At 38.6% G+C, this 25,114-nt stretch overlaps 1 protein-coding gene across 1 annotated transcript; it reads left to right on the top strand.

Moving 5' to 3' along the window:
* Positions 1-554: 554 nt before the first annotated feature.
* On the top strand, positions 555-25,114 carry UXS1 (UDP-glucuronate decarboxylase 1). Its single transcript, XM_010167048.2, has 9 exons — positions 555-651; positions 2,017-2,076; positions 4,031-4,152; positions 12,742-12,861; positions 17,108-17,151; positions 18,279-18,339; positions 19,768-19,825; positions 22,276-22,379; positions 24,264-25,114. The coding sequence occupies exons 1-9, from the start codon at positions 594-596 to the stop codon at positions 24,393-24,395; spliced, it is 759 nt and encodes a 252-aa protein (XP_010165350.1). The 5' UTR covers positions 555-593; the 3' UTR covers positions 24,396-25,114.

Below are 25,114 nucleotides of genomic sequence, written 5' to 3'. Positions count from 1 at the left end.
GGCTTATATGTTTAAAATATAAATATGCTACTAATTCCATTAATATTTCATTAATGAGTGGCTTACAAATATAAATACAATATTTATTTTTCCCAAAAGGTTCCTCCTGGTATTAAAAAGTGTTTCTGCCATCTTTGCTTGTGATTCCATTGAAAAAAAATATTCTGAAACTGTTAGTCACTTAAAAACTTGAGGATAATAGTGTTGCATATACTTTTGCAGCCTCTAAACATCTCTGAAGTACTTGTAACTAAAATTTATATAAGTGAAAAACGTCAACACCCAGACAGATTTCTGTATCTGTGTCAGTATTTTTGATATATACCGTGCTTTATTTTTTGTTTTATTAAAAAGTAAGTCTTGCTTTGGGTTACAAAAGGTTTGCATACATATATATTATCTATAGGTGGCAATATAGGAAGTGCTGAGTTCCAATGTTAGGAAATGCAGAAAGAAGTTTCTTGACCATAATGTTTTCTCATTTAATATGTTACCTGAGAAAATAATAATAATACTTTCCCCCCTTCCCCCTCTGGTTTTCTCTAGTGGACCAGATCTATCATCTAGCATCTCCTGCTTCTCCTCCAAATTACATGTATAATCCTATAAAAACATTAAAGACCAACACTATTGGAACGTTAAACATGCTGGGTAAGTGGAAATCTTTTTTCTTACTTAACTTTATTAGAAATACTGTAACCTGGACAGAATTACTGGAGAGAGAGGAGGATGGAGCAGAGGAGCTGAATATTTTAAAAAGTCGATTCTTCAAGAAAAATGAGGGGGTTTTTTTCCCCTCTTTGAAGAGATTTTTTTGTACTTTTCCTTTAAATGTATCTGCAAATGAGCTCTGACAACACACAAGCTCAGCTATCAGAGCAGAACAACTTCATGCCTGTAACTTGGCTATGGAGTAGTAACTGTGCAATAATTACTGAAGTCATAGGAAGAACTAAGAGTATGGGAATTTTATAGCAAAGTTGTGTCTGTGACTGCACTTCTCACCTTGGAAACTGTGGAACATTCCCATGTTTGCCATGAGTGACTGTTCCTTTCCACAACAGCAAACACTGAACTAGTTGGGACTGCACTGGTTCCGTAAACCCTGAAGATCAAGAGCACTGCACCGTCTTGTGCATGCCCTGGCTAGCAAATTCTGCAGGAATGATTAATGTCTGACTTCAAGCTAGCTAATTGCAAGGCAACATTTTCAGCTTTGTCTATTGGTTTTGGTGCTGGGAATGGGCCTAGGAAAAGGCCTCAATCCTTCACTACCTTTTCCTCCCATCTTTGATCCATTTGGCGTATGCTGCAGCTTGACTGGAGTGTCAGTGATCCTAAGAGTTATTAGGAGGCAAAAATCTGCTGGGCATTAGTTCAGCTGAGTTTCTCATTTGAGTGATACACTAGTGGGCACAATACAGAGAATTAAATTATTTAGAAGCTGTTGAGGTACCAGAGAGTTGTATGGCTTAGATGAGTGATTTCTTTGATTTGCCATGCCAACTTGAAGGCCAGAAAGTTATTGAAATGGAATGCAGAATAATCTCAAGTGATGGGTAGGATCATCCAGGCTGTTTAAAGAGACATAATAAAGGGAAAATGATTGATTTTATCCTATAACATGTTACTCTGTGTCATAGTATTTATGTAGTTTATCTCTAAGTTTTGGTAATCATAATATGGTGTGCTGTTTCAAGGTCCTGATTTCATAACTGGAATGGTTTATGCTTACTTGGCCCTTATTTAGTATTAAGTTCTTGGATCTTAGTTCAGTGTAATTTTTAGTCCCAGGAGCAAACACATCACACATGTGGGTGCTGCTCTGCTGTGTTTCAAGTCTTCTGGCTTGGGAGAGGAAGCTAAGGATGTGATTTACAGCTAGATTTATCTAGTGACAGAAATCACATTATCTTTAAAGACATGTAAAATGGAATCACACTAAAGCAGTTAATGTAACTGAAAGATTCTTGAGCTTGACCTAGTTATGTTCTTCTTTCCCTGCTCAAAATTTAGGGTTGGCCAAACGTGTTGGAGCACGGCTGCTGCTGGCCTCTACGTCAGAGGTATATGGAGGTAAGGAGGATAAAACAGTGTTTAGAGCTCTTGAGATATGACTGTGTAAAAGGGTATTTACAAACCTTTTGTCAGATGATTGGTAGATTTTAATCACTGTCTTAGCTTGATTTCTTTATCAGATGTACTTCTTACAGCTTAAAATGTCAGTATTAGAACTTGCTTTAAATCTCTAGTCAGAGTGGTGGAAGGAGGCTTAGACTTTGTAACTTTCCTGTGCCTACTAGAGACTCAACTTCCTGCTGTTGTGAACTCTTACCTAATTGATTATAGCAGTGTTGCAAGATTAATGGAGATAAGCAGGCTCAAGTCATCTGCTCAACATTAGTAGTTGTGAGTCTAGGCTTTGAAAAACAAACAAGCAAACAAAAAATACTCATCTCTCTAACAAGATGCAAAGCTTTATGAGGAGAAAGTGAGGCAGGACAAAAAATATACCTCAAGGAGTACGCTTTTGATGGAATAACTTCAGTCAAGAAGGTTCAAAGCAAATACCCAAGCAAGAGATCTGCTAAGATGACCAGGCAACCAAATAAGTGGCTTGAGTATGTGCAGCCTTCCTGCTGCCTCACTTGCCTTTGATTATCTATGGTCAGGCTCCACAGAGAAAAATCTTAGCCCCGAGGACTCTTCTGTTATTGAACAAACTCCCTTCTGGAACAGGGGACCAACAGGCAAAAAAACCACCCGGGTTTTGGAGCCTCATTGCTCTGCTACAATCTGCCTGCTGAAGTGGAAAACTTGAAACTGCCATTATCAAAGCTTTGTTGTGTCAGTAAAGCCAGTGGAGAGAGTCAACTCAATTATTATACTCTGACTGAGCAGACAAAGTCATTTTGCTGAAAAATAAAGGAGAGAAGATAAAGTCAGAAAATATCTGTTAGCTGTTTCCACAGGAGTTCTCAAAGCAGTGTTGTATAGAGAGCTTCCAAGTGCTTCATAAGGCTTCCTCTGCCAGAAAGGAGATAGAAACTGAAGTGGCTTTCCAGATCACAGCACCTTCTGGGGCCCTTTTAAGAATGCAGTAGGCTTTTGTAATCATGTAAAACCTCTCTGCTTTTGTCATTGCTCTGTGGCTCTCATATGGCAAGAATTAATCTGTTATGTCAATGAGCAGCATAAAAACTGGGAGGGTTAATCAGAACTGACCATCAGTATTGTTTCAAAAATTAAACTGACTTGAAATTTTAGTAGTAATGTCTGCAAACTTCAAACCCAGTAAGGAGGATAAGGCAGCACAGGTGGCAAAGTGGGGAAATGTGACAGTGATTGTATTGTTTCAAGCATATAGAGGGAACACAGAGCTTCCTAGGAGATTTTTAGTTGATTTGTTTATTTTGTAATTGAGAGCTTGTGTACTGGATTAAATAAAAGGATTGTCTAAACTGGTTGTTTGTGACCAGTGACAGCTAGTAATAATGCTTAGGATAAACCAGGAGAAACATAGCAAGTACATTGGGGTAGCTTGCTCTACTCTTTCATCTTTAAGAAATGCAGTCCTTCTAGATTTTGTCCATTTTTCTTTCCCGTTTCTTATTTTATAAACTTGAAGGTGCTTTACTTTTCTTCCAAATACAGTAAAAAATGCTGCCTACATAAACCTATAATATTTCCTCTGAATTACATTAGAGTCTTACTTGTTCCCTTGAGGTAGTCTGTCTTTGCAGAGAAGAGTTGAATTTAACCCTCTGATTGCACACTCTTTTAGAGGAAAGCAGAGATGATAGCTGTTGTTTGCTTGTACTCAGTTATCTTACTAGAGTCTCACATCTTCCACAACTGTTATTTTCATGGTTCCAGTGAACACACTTTAAAGGAATGGTGTCGAAACCTCATATCTTTTGAGAGAGAAGCTGTTAAACTGTATAATGCAAGTGATCAGCTGAAAGATTCATTATATATAGTCACCTTTTTGATAGATCATTTAAGGTGTTTGGTTTTTTATTCCCTGTAGATCCTGAAGTTCATCCTCAAAATGAGGATTACTGGGGCCATGTGAATCCAATAGGTCCGAGAGCCTGCTATGATGAAGGAAAGCGGGTTGCAGAGACCATGTGCTATGCATACATGAAGCAGGTATTAAACTTGTATCAGATTTAATGGATTTTATGTTTCAGATTTGATGGATTTTATGTTATTATGAAGGCCAAATGTGTGACAAACTGGAATATGTGTCTTTAGGGGTAGGGGGGCAAAAGAGAATGTCTTTAGTAGGAGCATTCACACTATAAATGCAAAATCTGTTTTCTTTAATGCAAAAGTTTGTTGCTCCCATCTGTTTTGTTTCTTTCAGATGAGCAATGTTCTTCAAGAAAATGTGCTTTAGTCTTCTTGATAGACATATTATGTCTTTCATTGTTATAAATAGTTTTTAGCAGGCTAAACTGAGGTGACTTTACTAATTTGGGGGCCAGATAACAGATTTGGTTTAAGTTGGTCCTGTGCTGGGAAGCGCTTTGCTAAATAGGGCCATTACTGTTAAATGTGGAATGTTTAATGAGCATAATTGAAATCAGAATATACAGGTAAAAATTAGGAAGTTCTTTAATGAGTACCCATATAGGAGCATTGTATTATAAATCGCTTTAGAAATGTCTTAAAATTATGTATGTATAAATACAGCCCTTAATGAAAGTTATGAATACTCAGCTATGTAATGCACTTCTTTAGACAAATACAGTAACATGAGGATAAAAATGCAATTTAAAATATGTTTGTGAAATGCTACATGCCAGTTTCTGTGGGTTTTACAATCAACAAGTAGAAACTCATTGTTAACTAGCCCACCATCGACTCTATCTGTATGTGAATTGTATCTTATTTAATTGTTGTTCAGTTAGTCTCTGAGAGACTATTTGACTAGAAAATGTGGCACACTGAAGAAAATCATATCAGTGTTTCTTGGTGTTCGCAGCCTTAATATACAGAGTTATAAATCAATCAAATGTAGTATTTTCTGTAGAATTTTAAACCTTCAAATGATGAAATACTAAGGACTTTAAAAAACCTTGAAAACAGAATTAAACATAAGTAATAAGACTTTAGGGATGGTATTTTAGTACGGAGGTTATAGCAATTTTCTCTTACCTCTTCAGCCAGACAGAGAAGACAGAGGTTCTTGTCTCCTTTGTTCTCTTTTAAATCATTTAAGGTACAATATGACGGTACTGCTCTTGTTCGGGATCGTGTCTTCTATACTTCGCTGTAGGAAAATACTCCTTGTGGGCCCAGAAATCCATCTGCAGTTGAATAGTGTAGTTTTTACGAGAAATTCTTGTGCTGTAGGGTATTGAATTTTTTACAAGAGTATGGTACACACTGCAGTATTCTTTTAGAAGGGCAAGACTGTAGGTCGTTTTGAAAATCATGGACTGTATCTTAAAGCCACAGGATGAGTCATGACACTATCCCATACATTTTATGCAGGATTTACAAAGGATAGTAAAGATTTGTAAGGTGGAACTGCAGTGCACGCATACATTCTGAAAACTCATTATGCAAGTATGTTTTCTGTCCTAGGGGCAGCTCTGTGAGATATTTCTTGTTCTTGAGGTAGTGAAGTCTGCCCAAGCTTGTCCCACATTCAGGTGTATTCTGAAACACTGTTGAGCTGGGGTTTTTTCAGAGTTTAGATGATACACTGTAATTAGTGGAGGAAACGTTATCTTCTGCTAGTGGAAAGGTCTGACTTCTGCTATGAAAGTAAGTTTTGTGCTTTTAAGAGAAGTTTCAGACAGGAGTGGCCTAGCCCAAAACAATTGGATTTACACAATCTCAGGCTAAAATGTTTCTAGAATCTGCTCAGCTTCAATAATAGAAGAAACAAGCAAACTTATTTATGCATTTTTTGTCATTTCTTCCAAAGATTTCCATCATCATGCACATTGTTAGGTACCTTAAATACCTAATCATATTTCAAAAAAAACTCCCCAAAACCCCACCTTCTACATTATACTTCCCAACAGGCTGTTTGAATCAGAACTGTTCTTTAATCAAATCAAAGATGACTCTATTCACAGTTGTCAGAGTTCCTCAGTAGCCTGTCCCAACCAAGACCTTTTTGGTACACTTTTCTGCTGGCAGTTGTTGTTTTGTTCACTTATTTTGACTGTTGGAATTAAGCATTTCTTTACTTTATCTCCTCTTTACAGCTGCTGTCTTTTAACAAGCCCAGCAGTACTTCCTTGTCAAAGAGTCCAAGGGCAGTAGTAGCATTCAGTACTATATAAGTATCTGCTTTAAAGGAGAGGTGGGGAGTTCAATATTTGCTGGAGAAATGCAGGCCTGACAAATTCAAAGCGTGTACACAAGTTCATCTCATCCGATGTGAGGCAATTGAGTGTGTGGTTTGAGAGGATATTTGCTGTAGGCTTCTGGGACCAGCTTTACCTCCATAAATTCATGTGGGAGCTTAGGTCAGCCATGGTCCTTAGTGTGAGTGGAAGTACCTCTTTCTGGAACTTTTCTCAAGCCACAGGAAGCTTTAATTCCTTGCCCTGTTCATTGGAGAGCTGAGTTGCATCCCTGATTCTGTGATTCTTCAGAATTCCCTTCCCTTCATCTCTTTTTCAGTGCTTGCTAGCACTCCCTCCTGGAAAACCTTTTCAGTTCACTCAATTGCCTTAACAAGGTGCAAGGCATAGTTTTGAAACTCTCTTATAATCAACACTTTGTCGATCTGTTTGCTTTCTCCGTTCTGTACTCTTAAATTTGTTACTATTCTGCCTGTTCTTCCCTGTCCTTCCAAAGTGCTTCTTTGCATAAACTTCATATACAGGTGTATGACTTGCTATAGATGTGATACAATTGCACAGCTAGTAATTTTTCTCCTCCACAAAGCTTCTTTTTTACTAGATAAGGTTATGCCACCATTTTCCAAAATGAATAGCATTTTCTAAACACAGATAAGGTCTTTGTGGACATAAACCGGTGGAGAAAACATACAGATGTGGGGGGGATAAAGAGGTGGGAGGGGAGTTTCAGCACATAGTACTGCAACGTGAATTTTGTGCTTTGTTCAGGAGTTGCTATTCACTATGCATTTAACTTTTTAAAAAATTGCAGTTGGAATCCTGGAGCTACCCAGAAATCCAGATATTCATGTACACTCCAACTCTGGCTTAATTTAAATACTAGTCAGAATCTGACACTACCTTCATGGCAGGAATCTGCTATGTTTGCATAGCCATGTCATAAATACAAATACACAGCATTTTAGATGTGTAATGTTCTGTGAACTAGATTTATTTCCTTCTCTTATACCATTGATCTGTAAGGAAATTCTCCAGAGCTGAAGCAACACTTCAGGTCACCATGGAATGTTGCATGGAAAATTTTCATCTCCTTCCACTTCCTTTGTCCTTATTTTGTACGAACTGTGTGACTCTGCAAGCTTTAGTGATAGCAAATGGGCTCAGTGGTACATGATGTGATGTGATAGTTTTCAAATTGCCTTAGAATAGCTTAGATTTCCAATTAAGAATTCCACTGCATGCCTTTGTAAGCATATAAGAGTGAATTGAGTTATCATAATCCAATATTAAGTATAACTTTCTTTAAGTGGACAAGTGTTATGATCTGCGTTATAGAATATTCTATAACCAGGACTGTGAAGACTCAAGGTGCCAAAAAATCTTAATAGGTAACAGAAGAAAGGAAAGACTTGTTAGAGGTTAAGTTTATTATATTAATGCAAGAGAATAAGACAAACTGATGTTGAAATTTATTAAATATAGAAATGCATTGCAATTGCAACACGAGGCTGATTTTCTATTTTATATTGAGTTGTACTTTCTCCCTAATCTTTCATTCACAAATTGAGCTGGCTTCAGTAATCATAAAAAGCCTTGATGTAAAATATAGGGGTAATGAAAACTGTTGATTGAATTGCAACTGAAAAGGCATTGAATAATGAATAACTGGCTAGTTATTGAGTAATTAGGTAGAAACAAATAGCTATGTTGAATTAAAGCAGTTTGCTTTAATGTCTTTTGGGAGTTTATCCTGTATTCTGTAATTATTTTTTTTGTGTTGTCACATGAAGTTTGCTAGCAGTTTGCTTAAGAAAAGATGCAGAGTTGATGCTTTCTGTGGAAGAAAGGAATTTAATTGTTTGTGGTTCCTGACGGGTTCCTGACGCACAGGGGGAAAGAGGAAGCTTTGCATCTCCTCAGGGCAGTAGTCAAAAGCCCAAACAACAATCCTTTAATGACACAGGTGGTGGTTACTGTTGGATGTGTACCAGGCCAGAGCTAAATTGCAGTGGTAAGAGCTATTGTGGATCCCTTTAGCTTTTTAGAAGCCATGCAGAGGATTTTTAATCCAGGAGTATTAGTGAGGTGAAGTTTGGAGAGGGGAGTCTGTGAGATGCTGCAGGAGGTCAGCCACCTTGGGCACTGCCTGTAAGGTAGAGTTGAGATGCTACAGCCCCTCTCACTGCCGACTGAGAGGGCATTGACAACCCTGAAGCGCAAGGTGTGAGCACTGCAGCTCGTGTCCCATCTGAGTTACTATATACCAAGTCAGTGACGTTCAGAAGGAAAAGAAAAAAAATCCTCTGCAATTCATTTCTTCTGCAAAATCTGAGATACCACACACTCACAACTATATTAATACTCTCAATAAATGTGGCAGTTCCATTGAGAATTTCAAGTACTGTTTGTTGTTAGTTGCTTTTATCTTCTTGATTAACTGACTCCACTTCAAAAGAGGAAACGGTGCTGCTTTCAACCACTGTAACTGCATGGTTCACAAATAGGCTTTTATACTTCAGAAAAGAGAAACCACAGATAAAAATCTTTCCCCATATTTCAATAAAGTTAAGTCCTGCAAACTTTAATAATTTAGAGATTGAATAATGCTGAGCTTTTGAAACTGGTTTGTTCCAGTTAAACCTCATACAGTCCTGATAGTCCTGCCATTTTCTAAAACCTGCTGGTAAGTATTCTCCGTGCTATTGGGTTAATGTATCTGCACATTTTCTAATGAGTTCTTAGAGCTGTCTGTAAGCTTTTTTTTTTTGCTGTGTAGGAGCTCTGCACATGAACCAAAACATTGTGTTTGGTCCTGTACAAATGCAGTAAGTGGCATATACTTCAGTCAGTGTTTGAATAAGAATATATCCATAGCAGCATTCATCTTTTGATGCAAAGTATGTGGTGTTGTTTTTAATTTGATACACCTCTGATTTTTGGCTGTAAGATGCATCCTCCTCATACAGCCACCATTGCTCTAAAAGCATTGATAGATAAGGTTTTTTTCTTTCACCTGTAACAATCCTTGTTACACTAATTCATGAGTATAACTCTGCAGAACTCTCCATTATGCAGATGACTAAAATGAAATTATTTGGAGTATATATTTTTGTTTGTTTGCATATATTCATGACCCTTACTGGAAACTTACAGGAAGCTGTGATACAGCTCTCATTCACTGGGTATTATTGCACTGGTTATGTTGCCTGCCACCTTATGTTCAGAAGCCATGTTGTGGAGTAAAATACTGAAGTCCTAGTAATTCAGGCGTAGATGCACTGAAGTGGATACACATCCCCTCCCAATGGCAGTGTCTCCTCCCAGTCTTGGTGGAACAGGCCTGTGGCTGTTTGCATTGGCCACATACAGTACATGCAAAAGGTATGCAAGCTGAGGCAAGTGCTAGAAATAGGACATGCTTTTAGCAGAGAGGTATAAATAATGCTATGAAGAGACCTCGAAGAGATGTCCTATCTTCTGTAGTCTGGGAAGTGTTGAACTATAAACATGGTAATATTTCAGCCGTAAGATAAGAGTACTGGTGATGTGCCTTGGTTGTGTTCAGGGACCTGCATTATACCAAAAGTAGAGTCAAGTGATTGTGGTTGTCCTTCCCAGCTTGTTTAGGAGCTTTACTCTTTATGAAATTCAGATCTCAGCATTACTATTTTTGCCAAACGGTTTTGAAACACTGTTAGTAACTGGAAATTAATCTCATTTTCCATATACAATATGCAGTACATACATATAAAATACCTTGGACCAAGCCTCGGTATTGTAGCTTAAACACATCGTGGATCCTGGTAAACACCATGCTCGTAATTCTGCTGGGATTACAATTCAGGGTTTTGGGAAGAATTTTGAGAGCTAGTTAATGATCTCTGAAACACATGGAGAGGCATATGAATTGGTAAGAAAGTGACTAATAAAGCAAGGGATGCAGGCAACAATTTTAGTAATTTTAGCTGAAACATTGATAAAGACTTGTATCCGGTCATGGTGATATCCATGCAACTCTCTGGGCTTTTACTAGCAAATTTTTTGTTTTGTTGATGAATCCAGTTGTCTGCTGAAGAGCAGACAATTGCAACTTTCCCTTTCTTGACTTTGTATGCAGGAAGGTCTCATTCATGCTTGATGTTCAAATAGATCCACAGACTTTACAAAGGAGGAAGGGCTGTTAATTAGTAAGACAGACTTGCCCGATATCCTTCTGAATTACAGCGGCAGCATATGTTCAAGCTGTTTCAGTTAAAAGAACCTCTTGACATTCAAGTGTTATTCTGTATTGATCTATTTTCTGAGACAGTCAACACAAGGAGGTATCTTTTCTTAAAAAGCTTAAAAAACTAAAAAATCTTTTTAAATTAAGATGTTATCATAGCATCCTTGATAGCTTGACACTTTCTGGGGCAGGGATCTCTAGAATTAACTGGCAAAGACTCATGCTGAAGACCGTGGCCAAGTTTGGTTTGCAGGGGAGACTGGGTAACTAAAGCTACTTTTTGACTGACAGCTATGTAGTAGTCTGAGTACGTATTCAGAGGAGGTATGTCTGTAAGCCATAACAATCTTTCTTGCATCTTTTCTGTCTTCTCTCTCCATCTGAACAGGCACAGTCACTGTGAACGTGTCCATACCGGTAAATAATAGCGTGAGCTGAAGTGTTTTGTTAGCCCACAATGCTGCATTTTATTAACTTCCTCCCAGGCTTTTTTTTGGATTGCTCAAGAAACTTTCCTTCTGATTAATCTGCTATAGGAAGGCATAGTCTTAAACTGTGAGGAGAGAAGCCAGTTAATCACATTTGATCTCAGCATCAGGGATTAGTCTCAAGCTCTCCTTTTTTATTTTTTTTTTTTTTTTTTTTTTTCTTAGCAGCATAAATGTGGGCCAAAGAAGTTTTTCTTCTTTCTCTAGGCTATAATAAAATACTGTACATGACTTACTGCTACAAATCTGGGGAAGTAATTGGTTTTGCTGGTGGGAATGTGGTGGAGGTAGTCAGTCATAATTAACATGTTGTTGAGATTCAGAGTAACAGGATGTAGGTAAGAGTGTACCACAAGTATTTGTAAGCAGTTAATACAAAAAGGAGTAGAGAGTTACTCAACGTGCAAAAAAGGATCACTTCAAGGGAGATGTTAATGAAATGGTGAAAGGAAACTTAGGACAATTTTTAAGTTACTGGCTCCAAAAATCTCTTTGTAGAAAAGTTTCTTTTGAGAAGATAGATCCCAGTTTTAGAAGGACAAATGAAAATTCAACTGCCTAGGAAATAGATTTTTCAAAGCAGTAAGTTGCAGAGAAAAGCTTTGCTATATGACACTATAGAAAAAAGTTACCCATTTTGAAAGACAATATTACAGTGAAGAGAGGGGAATAAATAGAAAGGAGAAAAAATAGTAGATTCACTGTGGCTACCAGTAAGTGCCTGTAGAGAATGTGATGTTTTTCTTTTCTAGATCCCTTGCTAGTTTCCAGCCAATACTGGAAAACAAGGCTGCTTGTGCAGTACAAGAGAGGCTTTTTAGTCAGCATTGTTTAATGAGATATTTTTATCTTGAGTACTAGAAAATGAGGCTTCCAAGTGCTTCATTTTCTGTACTTGTTATTAATGGCAATAGCTGGAAAGCCCACATGAAATGCAATCCCTCCCTGAAGGAGTCGGTGTCCTTTTTAAGATAGAGTGCTGGGCAAAATGAAAGAACGAGAAACTCTATCAGAGTGTGTGTTTCCAGATACAGTGAAGGCATTGGGAATGGCTCTGTAGCATGCTGCTGGAAGTATATTTTTGGCATGCTACACTGCCATGCTTTTTTAGCTAACAGGAAATAAAGAATATGTTCCTAGATGATACATTTTGCATGGGAAGGGACTTCTGCTCTTTCCAGAGTCTCTCAGCAGGGCCAAGTGGATGTTGTGAGATTGTTTTTTTTTTGTCTGTATTGTGGATGCAAGCTTGTTGTCTGACAAAGACCCAAGACTGTAGGTTTTCCTATGGCACAATAGTTACTTCCCTGGTTGCAAATAAAAACAATGTTTGATCATGGCAGCTGAAACCTTATCTGCAGTTAAACAGAACTGGATGTTGTTTGGCCTTCTCCAGGCTATTAGAAAAATAAGTTCTTGTTAGAAGAAAATGCATATGTTGAAAACATCAGCTGTTCTAGGACTGACGTAGAATTTGCATTACAAATACTAACAACTACTATAAATTACCTTGCTGTACGCACTAGTTTCCAGAAGTGTTGAGGAGAGGTTAGGTATTTCGTGGTGAGAAAACAATGCTTGTTAAAGCTGTAAGAGGGATTCTTAAGAAAGCTTTTGGACAGGAGAGAGTTAATTTGCACTTTTAGGAAGAAAGACATTCTTATTAAGGTAGTAACAATTATTTTTTCTTTGCCTACAGGAAGGAGTTGAAGTGAGGGTTGCCAGAATATTTAATACCTTTGGTCCTCGAATGCATATGAATGATGGTAGAGTTGTCAGTAATTTTATCCTTCAAGCTCTCCAGGGAGAACCACTAACAGTAAGTAATGACCTCTCAGTGACATGAAGAACTAGTTGTCTTTATATCCTATCCACATGTGCCGTGAAAGAGAGTGGATTTTAGAAAACAATGAGGTTTCTCCCCCTCCTCTAAAAATCTAATCTTTCAGTACATCATGCTCAAATGTATAGAATTATATGTCTAAAGATGTGCTCTGTTGATGGTTTTGGTGTTCCTTTCCCATAGAGAAACAAGGCTACCAGTTGTGATCTGAGAAAGTGTTTTAGTCACCCTGAACTTTAATTTAATCTCTGTCTGTCACTCTTCTATGAGGACACAGCATGATAAGCTTACAGAATCATATTATAGTACTTACTCCTGTTGAGGAACTTTCTCTAAACCCTTTTTGGAAGTTAGGCATCTCAGTGTCTTTTTGCAAGCTTGGAGGTCAGCCTAAATTTTCTCCATACAACGTTATATTAAAGGCCTTCAGGCTACATCACATATTAATAAATAAAGGTGGCCAGGACTGTTTTTTGTTGCCGTTGGCAAACTGGTGTGGCATGGCCCACATCTACACAGCTAAATTTTCCTGCCAAAACAAGTTGCCACATACAAACTGTTTGGTGTGAATGGCCCTTGGCCCTTGATAATGCTTAAGCAGTGTCACAACATTGTCTGGGAGAGCAAGAGCTGACACGGGCCAATACTCTGCCAAAGATGCTGCTGGTAATTTAGCAATGCAGACAGTGCCTGACCTATGCTGTGATCCTGCTTAGTTTACTGTTATAAAATAAGAGGATATGTAAAATAAAGGAGGAGACATCCTGAAATGGGGAGAAGTAGCTTGAATCTGAGATCAGTTGTGAGCTCATGGAAACATTTACAGTTTATGTCACATGCAACAGAAATTTCATATAAGTATTTGTTAATATTGCCTAGATTAGAAGAGTGAAGTGCCCAGAAATTACTCAGCTGTTTCTACTAAACAACTGAAAATGTTGCTGAGTACCTCCATAGGGCAGCTGTCTTGAGATTGAGGTTGCATTCTTTCTATTGGAGACTGTAAAATCTACAGTTCAGCCAGGATTTCCTCTAGGAAGGAGCAGAGAATCCAAGTAGAAAAAGGATTAAAGTTTTGTTGTAGCTCCCACTATTCTTTTAGAGCAAAATCTGAAACTGGACAGGGCACTGAAGAGTCTAGACCAGGAAATAAGTCATGCCCAGACAAGATGAAGGTTATTGTCTTGTGATAAATCTGCCCTAACTTTAATCTTTTTCAAATAATATGCCAAAATATGGCTACCCCCTGCAAAACTTGGGTAGTAAACCATATCCTACTGACAGGGTGAAATCTAGAACTCTCTATAAAAAATAAAATTTAAAAAGCTCAAATTGTGTATATTCTGCGAAGCAATGCACAGCACCATAAGTACACTGATAATTTTTGAAAGATTAGTCTTTTCTGGAGGTCAGCTTTTGCTTACTTGCTTGCTGTTTTATCAGTGATTGTTAATGTAGGCAATTTGTTATTATTTTTTAATGTCATCAGTGATGCATCTTGGCTACTGTTCTTGTTCCTAACCGTTGCTAAATTTCTGATTTAGGCTTGTGGTTATTTCTCAGTAAGAAGCCTATAGGAATTTGAATGCTGTGTTCACTGCATCTGCTAAAGATTTGCTTTTTCTTCAGAGATTTACTTTTTTTCTACAAAGCACTGTCAGTGCTCAGAGTATAGTAGCAATTGTGTGATGCTGACTGGGACTTAATGGCCAGTGTTTAATAGGACATATGACATTTAATGTGTCATATAAATCAGCTTTAAGACTGCAGATGTCAGGGCTTAGTCACGGGCAGCTGACAAAACCAGTGAGCCTAGTATCTACTGATAGGAGTCTCTTCAGCACTGAGCAGACTGACTGCACTACCACATGGAATCAATAAATTTAGTCCTTTCAAAACATTAAAAAAAGCACTCAAATTCCTGGAGAAGTTTCATTTTCTTACCCAGGTGTCTCTCCAAAGCTGCAGGTTGAGGCTGGTTCTTTTTGTTGCAAGACACTAAACAGAAGGAAGCAGACAAGAAGATGGAGCTTCTTCTTGCTTTGACACTTCTAATCCTTGTAGGACTTCCTTGTATCAAAATATGAGTGTAACCATATACTGGTTTGTCAGTATTGTATGTTCCCAGGATGGCATCCTGGGGCATAAAGACTGAGCCTCTGAATGCTGCTTAGAAAGCTTATCTAGCCTACACAGGGTCCATTTTTAAAGTTTGTTCCCCAGTGCATGTAGTGAGCTATTGCCATATTTGGCCTCTCAAATGTTTTTTCGTGCTTAGTTTCTCAAGTTTTATTGAAGAACATTAACTGGAAGTTTTGTGAAGCCTTAGTAGATATGAAGCAGTTATTTTGTTTTAAAACACACACAATCCATAGGATATTTCAGAGCATCAATAAGATAAGTCTGGAGTTTGTGCTGTTCTGTGGGAGGGAATACTGGAAGATTTTTTTTATTGTTTTTGTAACTGCCATGCTGTCTAGAATTTATCAAGAATATGATTAAAACTGAACATTTTGCCCAGCATCACTGTTCTGCAGGGGCTAACTGTCTGACACTGAAAATTACTGAATATCAGAAAAGAACTAAGGTGAGAGTTATTTAGCTGACCAGGTCAAATAAAATGAATTATCAGCAATTAGCAGTAGTTGAGACCAAAAAAATTTCACCCTTGTGTCATCACAAAATTTTTCTGACAGGAATACCAAGTGTTGACTTTTTTAGAAATTGAATGTATTCAATCTCTTTGTTCAAAGTAGTTGTCCAAATGGAGTAAATAATCTCTTGATAAAACAGTCTCTTTAATCTGAAGAAATTATAGCCTGTGCAAACATGACCATTGTTTCTGTGTATTATTGTAAAGGAAGGGTTTGTTAACAGAAACTGGGAGGTATTGAGAGAAATTGGGAGGAGGAAACTACGTTGTATTTTCCAGCCACCGTCTGCACATAGGAAGGGTCGCCACATGGATGACTCTGCAGAAATCGTGCACAGGTTACTTTTGTATGTTCTCTCACACTTAGTCCACAAACGAAACTAAAACAAGCAGAAAGCTCTAGATACACACATAAAATCTGCTTTGTGTTTGCTTTGGAAGTCCATCATCAGTGTGCTCTCCTGGTGCATTCCTCTCGGAATTAGTTACTGGGTAAACTCTTAAACCCCTGATCTTACCCAGTGCCTACTGAAATGTGAACTCTTTTGACTGAATCTGCCTCAGAGAGCAGCAAGCTTACCAAATGACAATGATTGCATGTATCCTAGTTGTGTTCTTTCCTGTCCTCTAGGAAAACAGCCATGCTTTCTATCCTGTCCTTCCAAAAGCTTTTCTATTGTTGCAGGTTGATGGTAAGATGTGTGCATCCCTAGTTAAACTTAAATGTTTTCACCACATAAATATGCCTACTGATAGCTTTCAGAATTTAAGTGTTCAAATTCTAGGGACTTTAGTACTGCACACAATTAAACTGTTAAAAAAATGTTACCTGCTACCATTATGTACTTTATGCTTTAATGTCTCCCTGAACTTAAACAACTTACTTGCTCCAAAGTGCCAGCACATAACCTGAGAAAACTTTTTGTTTTTTCCCCTCTAAGAATTTGATACAAATCTCTGTAGGTTACTTTGAGAGTCATATCCTCTAGAAATTATTCTACCTCTCATTTCCCCAGACAGTAATACTTAGAGCCATGTGACCTTTTTTTTTTTTTTGGTCCTGATTGCTTTAAATGTTTAACAGTGCTATTTTTCTTAACAATTTTTTAGAGACCACTAACATTTGCTGGTCTCTTTGAAGCTGGCTGTTGTTAATGAGCAAATAAAAATTGTTCGTCGTAACCACATCTTAGTAGTCTGAGGTTCGCTTTAAAATATTTGGCACTTTTCTGGCTGAGTGCATGCTGCAGCCTCTTTCAGTGTTCCAGGAGAGGACAAAGCATCACTCTGTCCTACAACCCTGAGAATGTTTCCTAAATGCAGAGTTCTGGTTAACAAAATGCATAAGGATACGTGTATTGGAGACACGTCGAAGAGGAAAAACACCTTCAAAGAACTGATACTTTGCCAAAGGCTGTGCAAGTGCAGCATTTTCCATTCCTGTAACATTGAGCTTGTGTCTCAGTTTTTTCTTCTTGGGGCATTTTTCTAGAATGGTGAGGAAAAGACAGTCAGGCTAAAGAGGACTTTTATCTTTATGTAACTTTTCTAATTTTCATCTGGCTTTAGGTCTACGGACCTGGAACTCAGACAAGAGCTTTCCAGTATGTCAGGTAAGTCTTGTCTGTGCTTTCTGATATTTACTTCACTTGATGGTTCTTTGAACATAGCCAACTTTGTGTGTTGGTTTAGAACTTTGAATTGAGAGATTAATGTGTTCTTCCCTTCAAGGGACTGCAAGTAACAACGGGGTAGGTTGGTGTTGAATGCTGAGCAGTTTGTCAGTCCTTACATTGCAATGCGGTACTGCCACCTTGTGTCTTTGAGGATGCTGTGCTCAGTGCGGGTACTGTGGGTGCCTCTGTCCCCTTCTGGGGGAAGGAACCAGTTGAGGGGGTATTGATGTAGCTAATATTTGCAGTGTAAGCAAGGCAGGAATGTACTTTCACTAAGAGAAAGTGAATCTGTTCCACAGAATCTTTTGTTCTGTCTTGCTAGTTGAACTTCCTTGCCAGGCTTCTGGGTTTTTTTAATCATTTCCGCTTGGAAATGTTCTTTCCGTCTGCTGAAAGAAATAACAGCGGTGATAGGCACTACGGAAACCCCTTCAGCTCAAAGCAGCCACTCCTGTCCTGATTATAAGTCAGAATGAAAGGGATCTGGATTTGATGTCCAGGGGCACCCTGATAAATGTGTTGCTCATAATCCAAAATAACTTTGGGTTATTTTGCTAGGGGGAGGTAACATCAAAATACTGGGTTTTTTAAACAAACTTGGTTTAATAATTTCTAAAATGAGAAGGCAATTGAAACCACAAACTACAAAGCAGGTGGTTGTGTCATGTGCCTCTGTATTACCCTTACTCTATTCTGTTTGACATATGTTGGAAATGGGCCTCTAAATATGTCTGGGTACTGGAGGGAATAGGAAGTATTGTTTTTTAGTAACTTGGGGGTATTTTTTTAATATTCTTTCATGTGCTTAGATTAACTATAGCCAGTGTATCTTAACGATAATCAACCGTTCAAACTAACCCTCCAGTTCAGTATATCTTATAATAGCGACTGTGGAACAGCTGAGAAAACATGCACCCACTGAAGTATACAGTGTAAATCTGATTTCAGCATTCCTCAGCTGCATCTGCTTTCCTGGAGCTCTGAGGAGGCAGGTCTCTTTTTAGACAAGAATATTATTTATAGGGAAGTGGAAACTTCCTCAATCTGTTCTTCCCTTTTTATAGTGATCTTGTGAATGGGTTGGTGGCGTTGATGAACAGCAATGTCAGCAGTCCTGTCAACTTGGTGAGTATGAGATCTCCACTCTACTGTGTTTACTGTACAGTGGCCAGCATCACCTCTGTTTTCCTCCTTGTCACTGATGCTGATTTGTAGAAGAAATAAATGGAGCAAAAAAGCTCTTTCCATTATGAATAGTGTATTCTTACATGTATTTTCTTTAAGAAGATTTAACCCCTACATGTTGTGATCTTGGAGTTTCAAGAACAGGATAAATTTTCTAGAGTTTTTAATTTGTTTTATCAAAAAGTTATATATAATTAGAATATGAAAAAAACCCATACAAAATATGAGCTGGGGGGGACGCTCAAAATACACCAAGGAAATGATTGAAGTCTGGTTTTAATGAAAAAAAGCACTGAAGGAGTACTTAGCTCTAAATTATTAGAAATCACTTCATACTAGCCTTGATTAGAGGGAAATAGGATAGTATTTGATTGTATAATTTTCTGATATTGATTAAGGATGCTTAGAACTTAACTTTTCTGATAAGATTTTGGTCTGTCCCATTTGTTGTCACCTTATTCTCAGCAGTGGATATAAAAATAGAAGAAGGGTGGATATGCCAGGTCATTTCTGTGTGTGCCAACTTTTGCCAAATCAGATACTTGATTCTGCAGGGCAGTTGTTCACTAGATTTTCCTTTTTTACTGTGGCCCTGAATTCATTTATGTTTCTATCAAAATGCTGATATTTTTAACCCCCATCACATGTTTTCTCAACAGAAAACTCAGTGTTTAAATCTGTATGTATCTAAATGTTCAGCAGTGGTCAAACAAGATGTAGTAGAGCAGCAAGGAAAGCTAGGGATAGAGGGAGTTGAGTCTGAGGAAGGTGAGCTAATGCTAACAGGAAGCTTTCAGCATTTTGTTCTGAAACATTGATCGGGAGTTCACATGCAAGTTGGTTAAAAAAAAGAGAGTTAAGGAAAGGAATATTGTGTAGGAGAGCCAGTAGCCCTTATACACATTGATATGGAAGCTGTAGTAAATGCGGAAGCAGTTGTTTGCAGCTAAATTAATTTGGTTTCTTAACTTTGGGTGAACAGAGAATTTAGCATACTTCTTTATATCATCTGTCCTCAACTCAGTGAAGTCCTTGAATCCAGATTTCAAACTGATGATGTGGTTGTGTGGGCTGCTGAGTGGCATATGACTTCACTGTGAGTGAGGTGCATTTGCCCATTTTTTACAGACTGTTTTTTTTTTGGCACCCCCCTACATACATTGAATTACCAAGGCAAATGTAATGGAGGGAAGTTTTCTAATCAGTATGGAGCTTGTCAGAGTTACATTTTTTTAGTAAAAGTAGGAATAATGCATAATGTTTAACTTTTTCAGAGTTTAAGGTGACCCTGTTAGAATCATCTTACATCAGAAAGTGAGCAAATTGTAAGAAGTTTGTTATTGTAATGAGTATCCCTTCTATTTCTAGGGAAACCCAGAAGAGCACACTATCCTAGAATTCGCCCAGTTAATTAAAAAACTTGTTGGTGAGTAGGATAAGTAGTTCTTAGTGAAGCTTATGAAGTACTTATTGTCATTAGATGATTATTACTTGATTAGTGTGTGTAATATATAGATAATTTAATTGGTCTTTGGATTTCTTAATAACTTTATCAAAGGCATTTAATTGTATCCTGATCATGTAATGAAATATTAATAAGATAATCCAAATCCTCTCAATTGTACGTAAAACACTGCATGAGCAGTAGAATGTATACCTTCTTTCTGTGTATTTGTGCCATCTATACTCATTATTTTGTATAATGTCTATGCATTTTTCAGCTGTGTTTTGGCACAAGGACAATACATAAACGAAATGTAAAACACATGAATGAAACTGTCTTGCATAACATCTTAGCTGAAATACAGATACTTCAGCAAAGTGGTTCTGCACAACTATGCAGGCTGTTCTCCTTCAACTGCCATGAAAAACCTCACGCTGTGGTGACAGTCTTTCTCTACTTTTCACTGATCTACCAGTGATTCTTGCAAGAGCTGTCAGCACCACCCCTGTGTGTGGCTGGGAGGAAAGCACTGTGGCTTCCTCTTCATTCTTGCTCTGATACCTGTAGCAAATCAAAGTTCTCAAGAGTGGAAGCGAAGGGCTGTGCTTGTTCTTCTAGTGCAGCTTCCTGATGAGATGAAACATACTGATGCGGTTACCAAGGGTTTTTAGTCTGTAGATTCCAGCAGTGCTCTGAGGGATCTGAAAAAGGCAAATACAAACATACAGTACAGAAGCTGATGCATGTGATGTTGCTAATAGAGGACTATTCCCTCTGGAAAATATCTATGAATCCACAGATCAGGGAAGTAAATTGAAAATCACAGCACCAAACCTGTCAGGCACATAGAATAATTGTTACCTCCATTTGTCTGTTTGTTCACAAACAATCTGATGTTTCAGGCCGCCTGCAGAGGCGGTTTAGTTCTACATCCATAAAATCCCACAGTAACATGGCATGTTTTGCTAGATTTGGTTAAAGAAGTGGTCCTGTTTCTGTGTATTGTCCTGAGGAAAGGCAAGTACTGTGTTCACTATTTAGATCAGACTGACAGTGTGGGCAAAGAGGAAGCGAAGGCCTTTTGCAATGCAGAAGTGCTAACAGAATCACAGCATGGTTGAGGTTGGCAGGTGTCTCTGGAGGTCATTTCATCAAACCTTCTGCTCAGGCAGGGCCACCTACAGCTGGCAGTGGCCCAGGACCACGTCCAGACAGCTTTTGAGTATCTCCAAGGACTCCACAACCTCACTGGGCAACCTGTGCCAGTGCTCGATCACCCTCACAGTAAAACAGCATTTCCTGCTGTTCAGAGAGAACCTCCTGTGTTTCAGTTTGTGCCCACTGCCTCTGGTCCTGTCATTGGGCACCACTGAAAAGAGCCTCCCTCCCTCTTTACTCTCCTCATCAAGTATTTCTACACATGGATAAAATTGCCCTCAGTCTTTTCTTCTCCAGGCTGAACAGTCCCAGCATTCTCAGCTTCTCCTCACAGGAGAGATGCTCCAGTCCTTTCATCATCTTGGTAGCCATTCAGTGTACTCTCTCCAGTATGTCCATGTCTCTCTTGTATTGGGGAGCCCAGAACTAGATCCAGCACTCCAGGTGTGGCCTCACCAGTGCTGAGTAGGTGGGGAAGATCATCTCCCTTGACCTGCTGGCAGCAGTTCTGCTGCAGCCTGGGATAGCATTTGCTTTCCTTGTGGCAAGAACACTTTGCTGGCTCATATTCAACTTGGTGTCCACCAGGACCCCCAGATCCTTTCCAGCTGGTTGGCCCACAGCACGTAGTGGTACCTTGGGGTTGTTCCTCCCCAAGTGCAGGGCTTTGCACTTCTCTTTGTTGAACCTCATGAGGTTCCCGTCAGCCGTTTTCTCCAACCTATTTTCTCAAGGTCCCTCTGGGTGGCAGCACAGCCCTCTGGTGTATCAGCAACTCAGTATTGACCCAGTATTGACCCCTGGGGTACACCACTGGTTACCAGCTTCCAACTGGATCACCACCCTCTGGGCTTGGCCACGTGGCCAGTTTTCAATCCAGCTCACCGTCTGTTCATCCTGCCCTCAATAATGATGTTATAGGAGACAGTGACAAAAGCCCCAGTGAAGTCAGGGTAGATGACACCCACTGCTTTGCCCTCGGTTGCTAGGGCAGTCGTTTCATTGGAGAAGATTATTTGACTGGTCAAGTGTAACTTCCTTGTTGTGAGTCCGTGCTGAAAGCTTTGTGAAATGCTTTGTGAGTCCGTGTTGCTGTGGGACAGCTGGTTCAGCCAGCTGTTGCGTGCAGTGTACCTGTGTCTGTGGAAAGCATTGCATTGGTAAAATTATGAAGCAGAAAGCTGCAGAAAGACTTGATGCTCCAATAGGCAGGAATGATGTAAATGCAAAGTGTTGTGAATTGAAAATGATAATGCCGTTCTCTTGTTTAATAGGCAGTGGGAGTGAAATCCAGTTTCTCTCAGAAGCTCAGGATGACCCTCAGAAACGAAAACCTGACATCAGAAAAGCCAAGTTACTGCTTGGCTGGGAACCTGTGGTACGTACAGCTGTGTTACTGTTGTGTGCAAAAACAGGGAGGCAGAGGGCGGTGGGGGAGGACCACATAGAATCATAGAATGGTTTGGGTTGGAAGGGACATTAAAGATCATCTAGTTCCAACCCCCCTGCCATCAGCAGGGACACCTTCCACTAGACCAGGTTGCTCAAAGCCTCATCCAGCCTGGCCTTAAACACTTCCAGGGAGGTGGCATCCACAACTTCCCTGGGTGCTTCAGTTATCAGAGTATCTGCTTAACCCAAGTCTCCAGGACAGCTGTTTAAAAGGCTGTGGCTCATTTGTTGCCCTAGCTCATGATTCAATAACTGCTGGGTAAGGCTCTATGGCCTGTGCCATGCAGAAGAGCATAGTAGTATTAGCATTTGTTATAGACTTAAGTAGGAAAAAAACCAAACCAAAACCAACCAAACAAAAAACCCCCAGAGAGCTAGCCAGAGAGAGATGACACTTTCAAAAAATAAAAAACCTTATTTATTGTGGTGGACTCAAGTACACCAAAATAAGCAACCATTACTTTGGACTACAAGTATTATACATAGAGATGTTCAGAGTTTATTCTGTGTGTAGATAAGCTCAAAATGTGCTCAGAGTTAGTCTAACATCTCACCACCCACAATAATGTTTGTCCACCTCTAAAGCTTAGTTACCAGCTATCTGAGGTGATGTCGAGGTTGTGGTTGTTCTGCAGAGCTAATATGCAAGAAATGGTTGCTGTTTTTTCTTTTCTCAACCTTTTTGGTGAAGTTAACTGATCACGTGTATAACCAGGCATAGCTGATGATAAGAGCTGATTAGTTTGGGGAGGTGAGGTCTACTTACTCCCCAGAAAGGGTGTGACTTTCTTAGCCAGCTCCCCATTCTAGCTAGCACAGTGGTTTGTAGGCTTTTTTAGATTTGCAGACAGAAATCTTTCCAGGAAGCATGTGACCCTATCTAGTAAATGTAAGCCTATTAATAAAAAAAGGTAGTTCCAAATCCTTCCAAAAGAATTGACAGAGGCACTGCATATTGCTAAGCTGTGCCTGAAAGCAGAAGGACGATGGCAAGGGTTACAATCACAGAAGGTTTAAAACAGTTAACTTTTATACTTCTGATGTTCTGTGTTTGGCACAGTCTGCACCAAAACTTAACTCTGAAGTAGCAGAACAGTGTTGGTACCTCAAGGCAAGTGGTTTTTGCGCTGATACTTTATCCTCCTGTATTGATGATGGTATCAGCAAGCATGTCAGAGCTTGTGGCTCCTTAGAAAAGTGGGTAGTATTTCTGTTGTTCCTGCTACATATCATGGTTTAAATACAGGCATAGAATAAGAAGAATTACAGTTATTTTTATAGAATTTAAGAATATCAAATGAGATACTGGATGATAATTTGTATCCCTTTTTCTGTATATCAGTGGAACACTGAAGAAATAAGAACTAAAAAAACCCCAAACCCACCACCCTTATAACTTTCTGTGGTGTAAATACCGTTTTGTGAGATTCTACAGAAGAGGGTCTTTAATCATTAAGAACAGAAGGGTCTTAAATTTCTGTGTGCTCATCTTTTCCAAAATATTAGGAATTGGAAGTAGAATTGTGTAAGTCTGTTTTGACACGAAACAGACTGGTCATGACCATCTGATGAGATTTAAATGTCGGGTTTTTTTACTTACTACGTCAGAAAATATATCTGCTGTTGTTTAAAAGCTGACATGCATTAGCAGTGCAGAGATGTAACCAGTATGTGGTGCTGTTAATACTTATACTGGCTAAGGATTAGACTTCTTGCAGTCTTTTGATAGCTGTAATAAAAAAGATACTGTTGTGAGAAGAGCTAATGTGAACTTAGAGTGATATGATTCTCTCCTCGCTTTTGGGAACAGGTCCCACTGGAAGAAGGTTTGAATAAAGCAATTCATTACTTCCGTAAAGAACTTGAGTATCAGGCGAACAATCAGTATATTCCCAAACCAAAACCTGCAAGGATGAAAAAAGGAAGAACAAGACATAACTGAAGACTGTTACTTGGACAGGAAATTCCCTGCTTGACATTTGACGGATGTAATTTTTTTTCTTCTTTTTTTTTTTTTTTTTTTTTTGAGAGAGAGAGAGACTTTTAAAAAAAGGTATCATGAAGAACAAACTGGAATTTCATTCTGAAGCTTGCTTTAAAGTGGATGTGCCTAAAAATGACAAAAAAATATTCCCCTTCCCCTGCAAATCTTGCCTTGCACTTTTTAAATCTGTCTTTTTATGTAAAATAGAGTAGAAGCATCTTTTAGTATCTTCAAGTTTTATATCTTGCTGTGAGATCATTTTGTTGTGACTGTCCTTGACAGTTTTATTTACTGGTTTCTTTGTGAAGCTGAAGATAAACACAAATGGGATGGAAAATGCCAATTTATTTATAAAATGGGTACTATAAAATATGAGATGTTCTACTATGCATAAGAAAAAAGCTAGTGGTATTGTCAGGTGAGAGAAACTGACATCTAAGTATAGAGGAGTTTAAAAGAATTCTGTATGAGAGCTTTATGTATTCTTTAAAGGAGAGATTTTTTCAAAGGTTTAGTTTTAGTTATACACTTGAATTTGAGATATTTTCATTGATTACCATGGATAAGGATATTTTGAATCACTACTGTGTTGTGCGTACTCTGGGAATAAAGTTAATGTATTATTGGTTACAGTGGTTGAATATGCTATTTTAATAAAATATTGAAACTTCTGTTTA

This window comes from Antrostomus carolinensis, unplaced genomic scaffold (assembly GCF_000700745.2).
Source record: "Antrostomus carolinensis isolate BGI_N321 unplaced genomic scaffold, ASM70074v2 scaffold2374, whole genome shotgun sequence".
Taxonomy (NCBI): Eukaryota; Metazoa; Chordata; class Aves; order Caprimulgiformes; family Caprimulgidae; genus Antrostomus; species Antrostomus carolinensis.
This window is presented reverse-complemented; position numbering and strand designations above follow the sequence as displayed.

Bases quoted from the DNA above. Each gene is read 5' to 3' on its own strand.
- UXS1 (XM_010167048.2), top strand. From the start codon at position 594: ATGTATAATCCTATAAAAACATTAAAGACCAACACTATTGGAACGTTA. The intron at 2,077-4,030 runs GTAAGGAGGATA...TATTCCCTGTAG, and splicing joins TACGTCAGAGGTATATGGAG to ATCCTGAAGTTCATCCTCAA. The intron at 22,380-24,263 runs GTACGTACAGCT...TTTTGGGAACAG, and splicing joins TGCTTGGCTGGGAACCTGTG to GTCCCACTGGAAGAAGGTTT.